This window comes from Arachis duranensis, chromosome 8 (assembly GCF_000817695.3).
Source record: "Arachis duranensis cultivar V14167 chromosome 8, aradu.V14167.gnm2.J7QH, whole genome shotgun sequence".
Lineage (NCBI taxonomy): Eukaryota > Viridiplantae > Streptophyta > Magnoliopsida > Fabales > Fabaceae > Arachis > Arachis duranensis.
Window position 1 is genome coordinate 37,392,858 of NC_029779.3, and position 13,412 is coordinate 37,406,269.

The 13,412-nt window shown below is 30.3% G+C and overlaps 1 protein-coding gene across 3 annotated transcripts; it reads left to right on the top strand.

The window, feature by feature from the left end:
* Window positions 1–611: 611 nt before the first annotated feature.
* LOC107462556 (AUGMIN subunit 4) lies at window positions 612–9,004 on the top strand. 3 transcript variants are annotated; one of them, XM_016081163.3, is made up of 13 exons: window positions 957–963; window positions 1,410–1,535; window positions 3,055–3,396; window positions 3,519–3,618; window positions 3,736–3,784; window positions 4,414–4,507; window positions 4,960–5,031; window positions 5,117–5,175; window positions 6,419–6,487; window positions 6,572–6,623; window positions 6,858–6,935; window positions 7,151–7,259; window positions 8,881–9,004. In XM_016081163.3, exons 1-12 carry the CDS (start codon window positions 961–963, stop codon window positions 7,226–7,228), a joined length of 1,122 nt encoding a protein of 373 aa, XP_015936649.1. In that variant the 5' UTR covers window positions 957–960; the 3' UTR covers window positions 7,229–7,259; window positions 8,881–9,004. The 3 variants fall into 3 exon arrangements, with proteins under 3 accessions (XP_015936650.1, XP_015936649.1, XP_015936648.1); XM_016081164.3 differs by lacking the exon at window positions 8,881–9,004 and having other exon boundaries at window positions 612–972; window positions 1,378–1,535; window positions 7,151–7,500; XM_016081162.3 differs by lacking the exon at window positions 8,881–9,004 and having other exon boundaries at window positions 7,151–7,498.
* The last annotated feature ends 4,408 nt before the right edge of the window (window positions 9,005–13,412 follow it).

Here is a 13,412-nt window from a genome sequence, read left to right on the forward strand (position 1 = left end):
GGGTTGATGGTGACTCTCCAAAATTACTTTCCAAGTAGTGCCATATTAGAAACTTATATATTTACTACTATTATATATTAGTAGCGTATGAAAGAGGAAAGAGAAAAGTTTAATATAAAGAGAGAATTGCTTTTTATTTTTATTGCTGTGTGTTTCGTTAGAGGAAAAGCCTCTATTTATATACATACATAAGGTTACTTTGTCAAACCTTATTAAATGTAATTTTTCTTGAGAATTGATTCCTTCAATATTGAGAAGGTTAGTCTACTCAAAACATACGTGGTCATTCACATCTTTATCATAACAATATCTAAAAAAAATTATAGTAATCACCATAATATAGAACATTTTAGTTTATATTAGATGAATAATTAAATTTATTTATAGTAGTATCCTAAAAAAAATTATAAAATTTCAAATATATATTTTTATATTTAGTACCTAATTGATGATCAATTTTGGATTAAACCCTATACATAGTATAATTAATTCATATTTTATAGGATATTGATATAATGTTATTTAGCATGCTTTCTTAAACTTATTATCTTTGTTTTTTCCTCTTTTTTTTTTTCATTTTCTCTCTCGTCATTTTCTCTTTCCAACAAGACAACAACTAAGGAGGGAATTTTCGTGACTTGAAAGATTGATACTTTAGTTTTTAAATTTAAAAAATTGATCAAGTTGAATTGCCGTTGAATCTCACGTTTGAACTCCAAATTCAGAAGCTCTTCAACAACAGTGATAGTAACTGACTGAATCTGAAAGAGTAGTCGCCTTCCAAGTTCCAACCATTCCACCAAAACGTCACCGTTTTGAACTCATCAATGGTGAAGGGGCTCCACGGCCAGAACCTCCCTGCTGATGTGACACAGGTCGTTGATCAGCTGGAGCGCCATTGCTTGGCTCCTGATGGATCTCTCATCTCCAAGCCTCTTTACAACGATCTCCTTGGAAGCCATGGTAAAGTGTTTTCTATAGAATGAATTAGGGTTTTAGTTCTATTTTCTATGATATTTGTATCTATAAAGTGATTAAAAAAAATAGCAATAGTATGAAGCCGTTATAATATATTCATTTTTCTTTTCTGTTTTTTGAAATTCTGGTGGTGGTTGAATGACATAGTGGCATGACCTATTCAATCTGATTCATTTAAAGGTTATTAATTGTGCTATGTTGCTCCTGTGCTTGATTGTTCGCAAACAATTCTGGCTATTGAGATTTTTTCTAAAACCAATTTTGACTTGGGTCTAAATGTTTGGATGGTGTGATCCACAAACTCTTGGAAGGGTTGTCTTGTCTCTTTTTCCACAAGAGATGGTCATAATCATGAGAAAAGTTAGCATGAGAGGATGCATTGGGGTTTACTGATATGTGGTTCTGATACCGTGTGTTGGTTACGCTTTCAGGCAATATATTCTGAGGCCATTGCTATGGTGGAAGAGTATCAGCAAGCCATTTCAATGTCTAGCCTTGGTGGACTTCGAGATACTGGCGGTCTTTATCCTCAGCTTGGGTTAAGGAACTCCCCTCAGGTTTTGAGTTATTATACTGGAAAGCTAGTTTAATTTCGAAACAACTGTTAGAATTGTAACTCTGTCAATTTTGGTCCTGTAATATTTACATTATGTTATGTATATGGAGAGAACGGTTGCGCTCTACCAAATTGTTCCTTATGGAAATCGTTTGTTACATGAATTGTCTCCTTCCTTATCATAACTTAAATGATAGGCTACAGGGGTTGATATTTGAACATCAGTATAATTAAGATACTGTGATTTTAATTTAGGTATTATGAAATTGATAACAAAAGATACTATTGAGTTCTTCATGAAATTACCTAGCTCTAATCTAAGAGGTTCTTTCACAAGTAAATGAGGAAACAGGTGCTATAAAGTCTAAGCTCTCAATATAATTAAACAGAAGATGGGGGATTTTGGAACAACTGGTAGCTATTTATCCCTTATCCCATTTGCAATGCCACATTTATGTAAGATTGAAAATCACTCTTGAATTTATTAGAGGTGGAAAGTGTCTTCAGGCGTTAGTTACCAATGTTCTTTGTTGGAAATTGGAATGTAGAGTTACAATAAACTAGTGTATTAATAGACACTACCCACTTATATATTAAATGTGTGTAAAAGTAACAAATGTGGAAATAGTTAAGATGGTGAGTGGCTTACACTCTAATCAATAGGTCTTGTGTAACCAAAAAAATTCTTTGCTATAGATTATATAAAATGAAGGGTATTTTAGGAAAGAAAGTTATGCACGAAGTCTCTCGCATATCCCCATTATATATAATAGATATAATAGATATGCCACCTCTTCGTGAGCTTCATTTGGTAGTCTTTTACTTGATTCAGTTTGTTTAGCAAATAAAGCCTGAGTCTAATATTTTGAATTTTTGTAAATGAGATGTGGGTCTATCTTCTGCTTATTGATACTATTCATTATTGTTAGCAGAGGAATTAGCTTAAATAATGTGTTTCTTGTGGATTAATATTTGCTTGGCAATGGTAAAGATGTGCTTCTTTGTTAGTTGGCTTTAATAGTCCTAAGAATATATCTTTGAACCTTAACATTACAAGTGTGCTTCATTTTAGTCTTTGAAATTTCAAAATTAACTATTTGGGACTGAAGTTATATTTCATAGATCATTTTAGTCCTTGGCCAGTATATGATTAGTCAACAGTCATAGTTTGCTGAGGTGTCACATCAAAGGACATGTCAGCATGTCACATAGCTTTCCATGTAGTGTTGATTGATGATGTGTTGTATGCCACACCATTGGTCAACATTACATGATATGTTAACTTGTTACTCAAACAAAATTGTGATGGTTGACCAAACAGGGATTGAAATGACTTGCGGAATGTTAGAGATTCAATAATTGATTTATTTAAAGTACTAAAATAAAGAGTGCCCATTTTCAGAGACCAAATTGAACCTTGACTTTTTTTAGTTCTTATAGAAACATTTGTATATTTTTCTGTCATGTTATGAATATGTTTCATTGACTTAACAAAAAAGTTACATATCCATCTGTATCAGGTTTATGAGACTTTGGAGCATCAATTGGTTGTGGCTGAAGCAGCCCAAAGGTTGAGGCTACCTCTTATCTCCAAAGATGGAGAAGTCCATACTGAGGATATTGAAAAATTGAGTGTAATGTCTCGAAGCTCCCTTGACAGTACCAACACCAGCACCACGAACAACTCAAGCACAACTTCGATTAATTATGCTACTCCAAACAGTTCAGTTACTGGGATTAATTCTTCCGTTGCTGCTATGGATTCAGTGGAAGCTGCAGTTGGTGGTGTACCTAATCGTTTTCTTGGTATTACACCTGCTTATTTGCGGCAAACTCAACATCAACAAACACCATTATCTGTGGTATGCTATTTAGCAAAATATGAAAATCAGCTTCTAAGCAAGGACTTTCTATGATAGGTTATATTTTGATGTGATTCACTTGGTTATGTTTTCCTTATTGACACATGAAACATGCTTTCTAGGATATGACAGAATATCACATGTCACTCTCACGTGAGATAGAGGCCCACTTGAAACTGAAATGTGATAAATTGTCCAATGCCTTTGTTTTGGATGACAATGGTAAGTTTGACCAGCATATTACTGATCTTATATAGGGATTTGAGGTTAATTGATAATCTTTTTTATGGTTTGGCATGTGATTTTTTTGCCAGCTGATTTCCTTTTCTCTTCACTCAGATTCTTCATCATCAGGAATTCAAAGTTCAAGTTCTCGGCTTCCAGAAAGGTCTGATCTCATGAAATTACCTTAATTCTTTTAGTAGTTGGCAAGCTGTATTGATTTTTACCCAAAGAACATTTTTATGGAATAAAGCAATTTTGTTATATATTGGACCTACAAGTATATCTAAACCCTTGTTTGAATCATATGTCATCAGAGTTAGGACATGCTAGTTTTTTTAGACAGTCGACCTTGACATTATACAATGGCCCGCAAAGTCATGTCTGGATACTTGTTAAAGAAGTTGTACGAAGTTAGATATCAATCACGTTTTATGTAATGATTGTATTGTGTTAATGAAATTATCAATACTCAATATTTGTTTTACTTCTGTTGGTCTGAATAACAGGTATCAATGTTATGCAAGTCTTGGTTTCTCTAGCACTACAAATATAGAGGATTTTTATTCCCTTTAAAAATAATCTGTTTCATTTAGGTTTCTAGGTGATCACAGCTTATATTTGCCATTACTTATGTCTTATGCTAACCAGAAACATTCAAGCTTTGAATGAAATTTCTATAAAGTGAGTAACATAGCATTAATATGTTGATTGCATGATTCAGTATATGTAAGTTCCATACTGTACATATCCATGATTATGACTTCACGCTCTTCATATCACTTCTTTTTCCAGGGTCAAGCTGTTGATTGAGGAGATTGAAAGAGAAGAAGCTGCACTGCGAGATGATCTATATTCTGCAGATAGGAAATTTGCTGAATATTATAATGTACAAACATGCATTTATTACAACCACCATCTTTCTTGCAGACAGATGCATTTTCCGTAGCTCTACTGAATCTGTGTGGACACATGCATTATAGAGGGAGGGAGGGAGAGTGAATGAGTGTTTAAGATTTGCTTTTTGGCAGAATGCTCATGATGATTACATATTGAAAAAAATTGTTAGGGCCAAGTAGGAAAAAAGGGGAGGATGTGAGTTTCAACTGACATGAGCCCATTGATTTATCACTCAGTTTGAGCGGGAAAGTTAGTTAGTAGTTGGGGTTGAATTGAAGGAAGTTCATTAGGTGGAGAGGGATTATGTCTGGTGAATAGGCGTGTTTTGGGGGAGGAGAAATTCTCAAGTTTTCTTAGAGTTGTACACTATACAGTGGATTTTCTTTCATTTCTCTACTGTACTAATTGGATACCAGTTCTAACAACGTTATTCTCTGTCAGGTCCTAGAGCAGATACTTGGAGTGCTTATCAAACTTGTTAAGGATTTGAAGTTGGATCATCAGCATAAACATGTGAGTGACTATAATATGATAAAATCCATGATTTGATAGTTAAGGCTGTATCTTGATTTTTCCCAATGTGACAATGTATTTGTAGGATGAGCTGCAGAAGACGTGGCTCTGTAAAAGATGTGAGACCATGAGTGCAAAATTGAGGTTTGTTTTTTGAAATACGCCCTTTATGATGTCATGATTATCCAATATCAATTTGCTTTGAGGGTTTGGTTTGAAATGATAAGATGATAATAGAAAATCACAGAAGTGAGTCATTTGGTAAAAAGACAAGTTGCAACTCTATTTTCTTGGTAGGGGTCATTTGAAATTCAGCTTTTCCTAGTCTTCATCTATAAAATTTCCTTATTCGGTCTCTTTTTAAGATCCATGATTGGCTATTCACCACATTATTTCTTTGATGACTTCTCCAACATTCTTTTTGATGCTTCCCCGGCTGTGACTATTCTGGTAGCCTCTTGTCCACCCTGTGCTCCCATCACCGCACCTTGCTGTTCTGCCACTATTCATTGTGTTTCCACTAGTGTCCACCATGAATGGCTCTTTTCGTTTTGTTTTTCCTGGATGATGACCCTGTGGTCGCTGTCACCTACACAGCCAAACCAGGTGGTTGCATTTTGTGCCGGTCACCATTGTGCCTCAATGTGCCTTGAACCTTCTTCCATGCTGTTCAACCGCAACAGAATCTGTTGTGCATGTTGTTGAACAAGGGTTATAAATGGATGAAAAAAAAAATAATGGGAATGCTAGGGAGCTAACACTTTTAGTGGTTCAAATATAAGACAAAATAAATAAATAAATAAATAAATAACGGTCACCTAACATTTCTCAAAAATTAATGTTACCTAAATATTGTACATGAACAGATATTTCGAAACATCAAAAGTTAAAAATGACATAAATTGCAATTGACAGAATAGCTGGTTTGCCTTGTATTCCATATTATTTTTTGGTTCAATTACTTTGAAGGTCTTTATAATTTCAGCCAATTTTGAAATAGGTTATTGTATTTTAAAGTTTATAATCAAATCTCTATTTTCCTTAAATTTTTCAATTAAGTACCTATAGATAAATATTTATATCATGTTTTTATATTACAAACATTTCTTAACCAGGTCCCTCTAGTTTAAAAAGTATTGTCATCAAGACCCAATACTGTAAAAAATTTCGCAGAGTGCAGGTATACGACTATTTTTAATCTAGAAGTACTTGATGAAAAACATTTGTACAGTATACGAGCTTGATTAGAAATGTTTAATTGATACCGGTCTTAGTGAAAATTAAGTGAAACTGGAGAGGTTTTCCAGAGTAAATTAGACTTTATTATTTTTATTATTGGTAGAAAGTTGTTTGTTTAATAAAAGATATATTTGCCATTACATATCAGGGTTCTGGAACATATTCTCCTGCTTGAAACTTATACAAAGGACTCTATACCTGCGCTTCATAAGATAAGGTACAGATGATGACCTCTGTAAGTTCATAAGCAGTTCTTGATATAGTATTAATCAACTATCTTTTATCCATTTTTTTATCTCAGGAAATATCTTGTTGAGGCAACTGAAGAAGCATCGATTGCATATAATAAAGCAGTATGTTCCTACTCCCTATGTCTCCAGTTCCATGGTTGAAAATTTTGGAAATTAAACACCTAGCTTGTGGTCTCTTTTTAATTATACCTCTTAAATGGTTTCGGAATGTGATTGCAGCTAAATGGTAGTCATATAGTATTATTATGTTCATGACTCTTTATGGATTGTCTTTTCCTCCATTGTTGTGGTTGTTCATCATATTTGTGTTGGTTGGTATTCTGGCAATTGTACCAGGTAACTCGCTTGCGTGAATACCAAGGTGTTGATCCTCACTTTGACAACATTGCAAGGCAGTATCATGACATCGTAAAGGTGATTTATTTTGCTGAAAATTTATGATATTTTATATTTACATTTTTTAGATTAAGATATATCAACCTCACAAAATTTGGGACAGCAATAAGAAATTGTAGGAGACATATACATCTGCTGAACAAACTTGAAACTCTGAGAAAGCAGGAGCTAAAATTCATATCAATACTCCTTAGCGATGATCTTGTTTAAATTGTCTGATTGGTGGTGTGCAGAAATTGGAGAATATGCAATGGACAATCCACCAAGTTGAAATGGATCTGAAACGTTTACCAGATAACACCACCAGCTAGGAGTTTTTATTCATTTGGCCTCTTAACAGTGGTTAGTTTGATTTCTGTAAATGGTAAAAAGTGTATATATTGTTTGGTTATCACTCTGCAATGATTGTTACTTGTCACCGATGATTTAGAATGATGTCTTGCATCTTCTCAAGATTTTGTGCAATTTTCAAGTTGTGCTTTAAACATTTCCCAGGAATGATTCTCAATTTTTGTAGAAAGGGGAAACATAACTTTTGTACTTTAATATTGAGATTATATTAATCCATTTCCTCAAATTAAATAGATTGCAAAACATTTTTGTAAATGTTCGTTACTGTTACTTTTACTAGCAGTTTCCCGAAGTCTTTAGACATGCTAAAACCTTGAAAGATTAATCTTTTACAACGAAATTGAAGCCCGTTAAACATTTTGCTGCTTTTAGTTGTTTACCAGCTAGTTATGTTATATACTTCATGTATGTCATAATGGCGATGGCAACTAAAACTTCAGAAAGATAAAAAAATGATTGTTAGGAGAATGAACATATACACAATATTGTATTTAAATAGTTGAAAATTTGAAAAAATAAGGGTTGGAATCTCATACTAGAAAATACTCACACATTCATATTCTCAGCGAGTTTCTGAGTCTGCTAAGAGTTTTCTTTTTTGTAAGGTTCCTTCCATGTATTTTAAATTTCTTTTGAAATTCTTGTCATATTTATCTTTCCTGCAAATTTATCTTTTTAGCAAGTTTATTTTTTCAGTTTTCTTTTAAGATTCAGCATTTTGTATTTGATTTCAAAAGTTTTTTTATTTTATCTGATTTCAAAAGATTTTTGATTTTATTGAAGGCAATTTACTGCTTTATTTAAATTCAATGTTATTCATTTCAATTCCATTCATTTTACTTTTAAATTTATTTGCTTTCCTTTTCAGATTTTCTTTTGTTATTTTAATCGATTGAAAGAATCTTTGATGCACTTTTAAAAACTGATACTCACAAAGAGAAATAGGTTTCACTCCTAGAACTTAGATATTGAACAACTTCAATTTGCTAAAAATCGGTAAAACAATAACAAAGATTTTTAAAAAATAAATAAAATTTGTTAGTTAATAATATATCTTATTTTAAATATTTATATTTTTCAGTTTTATTACTTATCCATTATCATTGATAAAAATAATAAAAATACACGTACCTTTTTATTATATTGGTTAATAAATAATTTATTTCATTTATTAAAAAGTCCAATAATAAATGAGTAAAAAAAACTTCTGTGCTATATATTGTTGAAATCAACCCTAAACTCTTTCAGCTAATTTTCTTGACTCTGGATAATAGGATGTGATGATTTGGTTGACTAACTTTATAATTTGTTAGGAGAGAAATGAAGCTTCACTATCTTGCATATATATCCTCTATATCATGCAATTAATGCCCCTAAAATTGCATGCATTGTACTTTGTAATTGCATATCACTATCATATCCGAAAGATACACTTAAAACAGAACAAAAGGGGTGACTGGTGAGTCAACCAAACTAGAGCTTAAGAAAGGCAATCAGGGTTGTGTTAACCCCTTTCTTTTGCTTAACCTCATACAGAATTAATGAGAGAAAAATGTATGTTGCTTTCACTAATTGGACCTTTTTTTTAATGACAATTTGTTTGTAAATGTAGATCACTTACCAAGTTTTAGGAAGAGGACAAGAGTGCATTTAACAGCACACAAAAGCAAGCACCGCCATAAGTTAATATCATCATCAATCACTAGCATATATGTAAGTATTAATTAAGTGAAGTGAGGGCAATAATGTCATTTTATTGTTTATTCAAAACCCTCCTTTTTCTTTTTGTTCAACTTTCTCTATGATCTATGTAGCAAGATCAAGGTCTATATATTGGTAGGTCTTCAAATATTTTGGATACATGATTATATTTAAAAACAATATTACAGTACCAACAAAATTTATTATTTTTTGTTAGCAGTTCGCCAATAATAATTAAAATATAAGCTAAAAATATATTATTAAATTATTAAATTAAAAAGTTAAATTAATAATTAAAAATATTGACTAAAAATAATAAATTTTGTTAATTTTTAATTTTTTTTTATATCTAATCTGATTTTAAATAATCTTCTTGAACCTTATTTTGTTATATATAGCTAGCTAGCTTCTATAGCTACTTGCTACTGTGGCTAGTGACATTAGTTTAGTTCATTTATTGAACATGTTAACCTACCTAGGAGTTTGGATACGGTTCATTACATGTCTAACAAATAATAAACGTTACAATCACTTTTTTAATTATTAAAATCATGTTAGCTGATGAACTGTTCATGTTCCCATAGCAATTCCCTAACTCTCTCTCTCTCTCTCTCTTATTGCACAGTAGTTAATTGTTAGAAGATTAATTTGTGTGTTCGCTCAGATATATTTTATACTAGTAATTAAAATTTAGTGATAAAGACATAAATATAGTAAAATTTAGGTATAGATATTTTTTTTGACTTCATTCTCAAAATATCCAACAAATTAAAAATTAATTTGAGTTCTATTTAGGATCTGCAATTGACCATTAAACTACTACACATACGAGACATCATTTAAATTTTTGACACTTACTTAAATGGACAAGTAAGTTAATCACTCGACTAACTCAAATTGGTTAAAAATATTTAAAATTTTAAATTAAAACTAACTAAAAATATATACATACTTACTTATTATATTATTTAAAATAAGAAAAAGATAATTTCACACACATTATAATATTCAAAATAATAAAAAAATAATTTATAATGATTTCGCTTATAATAATAATTTTTATAATAAAAATATTATGTGTACATAAAAATCAGTTATCAAATTATTCATTAATCATTAGATATTTATATATAAATATATGTATTTTTAATTTATTTTTAATTTGTATTTTTTATTTCAATATGTATACATGTGATTATTTTTTATGTATATATAATATGATTAGTCTTTAAAATATATAATTTACAAAGTAAAACAATAAAATAGTAATTTAAATGATAACATATAATTTAAAATTGGGTAAAGTATACTTTTTATCCCTGAATTTTGGCAAAAATTTTAAAAATACTCCTAAGTTTTATTTTGTTTCAGTTTTGTCCCAAAAGTTTTTATTTGCATCAGATATACCCTTGACGGCTAAATTTTCAAAAAATTTAAGACTAATCTAACAATAATGCATGAAAATTATGCTTAATTTGCTTGTGTTGAGAGTTATTCTTATGAAATTGTTGTTGAATTAGTCTTAAATTTTTTGAAAAATTAGCCGTCAGGGGATATATATTTGATGCAAATCGAAAACTTTTGGAACAAAATTGAAACAAAATAAAATTTTAGGGTATTTTTAAAACTTTTGTCAAATTTCACGGACAAAAAATATACTTTACCCTCTAAAATTTTATTATTTAGGTTTTATATTTTAAAAAAAATTGAATAATCTTTTTCTTAATAATATATTATAACCGAAGAAAAAAAAAAGGAGGAGGGGTTTAATGAGTCACGTGACTCACCCCCTCCCCAGCCCCACTTATTTTCTTTTACCCGAAACCCTTCTCCCTCTTTTTCAATTTCATTTCTTCTTCTTCTTCTTTTTCTTCTTCTTCTTCTTCTTCTCCCTTTCCATCTTCTCATCTCTTCTTCTTGAAATCATACACTATCTTTAAATCCACTTCTTTCATTTTACTTCCTTCTCCTTCTCTTCTCTTCTTTATTTTATTCATTCAAATTTCTTTTATCACAATCCTAAATCATGGAGCTTCAACCTATTTAGTGAAAAAAGTATTCAACTTTTGAGTTCTGGTTATTATTGAGGCTTCAAGGTAACTCTTTGACTCAATAATTAGCTATATCTCAAATTTTTAGCATCCCTATACTTGTGGGTATAGCAAAATCCGACAATTTTATAAAAATACACACGAGATGATATTTATATATTTTGTAAAGTATAAATGTTTTCTTATTTGACCTTATGTAAATTTTAATTAAATTTTAGTATGCAATCCTATATATATTGATTTGCTATGGAATTTAGTAGTATGTTATAAGCACTAGAGATTTTTATAAGTGATTTGGTTTGGATTGGTTTGGGAGACTCTGACTAGAAAACCGTAGTTAACGGCGGTTATGACGTTAACCTAGATGCATCTGGCTCAGACCTCAGCTAGCAGGGGCGTTGTTAGCCTAACGTGTAGGCCACACGTTGGATCTGTTATACCGTACGGGCACACTAGAGGAAAGGGCTACCCTTAGAGGTGGAGCCGCCCTAGATGTGTAATATTTGATTTGATTTGACTTCTGGAATGAGAACTCCCATTTCAGTTCATCCGCTTAACTATTTATCTAATGTTTGTATAATTAATTAATATGAATTCCTCATCTTCGAAAAGAAATATAATTTTCAAGGTAAACTCTGTATTGTCTCGTGTGGGTTATAGATGTAATGTTTGCTCACTGAGTTGCAAAACTCACCCTATTATATTCTCATATTTTTCAGATACAGGAGTCATTCCAGGTTCCATTCCACCAGCCCCTCAGTAGATCTTAGTCATTTTGGTGAGCCCTTCTTCTTTCCAAGGGCTAAGTAATTATGTAATGGAACCTTTGCTCAAAATCTAGATTATGTCAATGCTCCATATGTCACAGGCAGGATCCTCGTGTGGGTTATGTTATTTTGAATCTTGAACTGTTTAGGTAGTGATTATGATTTGGTTATGTAAGACTTATGGTTTTAACTATATACTCTAGTTATCAACTTGATATATATATGATGCGTATTTTGGATATATTTGGTTGTGGATATAATTTGGAGTATGTTGTTGTTGTTTTCTTGGAAATGGAGGTTTATTATTAATACAGGGAGTTAATATTTATGTTGGTAAGGTCCTAGAAACAGAAGAGATTCTGTCCGTTTTTCTGAAAATTTAGTCGTTTGGCTTGCTGAGGGACTTGTCCCTTGAGCGCCAGTCATGGCTTGGTTCGGGTCATGACATAATACAATCGAAATATCTCTCTTTTTATATAGAATAATACTACATATTCAAGTTTTTTGTTAAATAAATCCAACCAAATTAGTCTAAAATCAGTTATGACTAACATTATTCAAAGTCTTATGCTTTTACTTGATTAGACTTAGTTCATAAAAAGACTTGAATGTATAGTATTATTTTTACACATATATATATATTTAAAAATTTACTTCTCATACAATTATACAATTAGAAGCCAATTTTTATTCAAATTCATAATTGAAAAAGTTCTTTCAATTAATGCGGTTGTTATAGAAAAAAAAATTAAAACTAATATAAAAAAATAAATAATACTCTTTCGAGTTGATTTCTAAAAAAAAACACAAATTTTATTTAAATTGAGAATTGATCATTTTAACAATATCTAATATAAATTTCTTAAATTGATTATGAAGTACCAAAAATTGAGTAAAAAATTATTATGGAGTCAAATTCAATAATTTAGTGGAAGCAAATAAATTTTATTATCATATACTGCTCAAAAAATTTTCAAATTGTAGTGGGAGCGCTTGCTCCCACACTTATACACGTACATCCGTTCCTAAATCTATGTATTACTGTTTTTATAGTATAAATAAATTGTTTAACCAAAATAATTACTATAATCAAGATCATTTTAATAATGAATATTAATATAATATAATATATTAATAAATTGATAATATGCTTTTTATTTTAAATAATATTTTTAAAAAATCATTGACAATTTAAGTTGTACTTAATTAAAAAATTAAATTTTAATTTAATTATTAACTAATTAACTAATATAATAAAATTAATTATCAGTATTATTTTAGTTTATTTATTTATTTATTTTTAATTTTTATAATAAATTAAATTTAACAATATAATTATTATTATATGTTAAGTTTCACAAAATATTTTTCTAACATAAAATACAAAAAGATCATTTATATTTTATTTTGGAGCAACATAATATAACAAGGGATAAATATATACATTTATATATAAGTATTAGTATAGTCACCAAAAAAATATATAAGTATTAGTATTTTTTAAAAATATTTGTAAGGGATACCCCTTTTTCATTATATGGGTCTGCCGCTGGTGGTGATTGATTTAATAATTAAGTTTTTGTATATAGCTAGCATTGTTGCATAAATTAATATTGCACGCAATG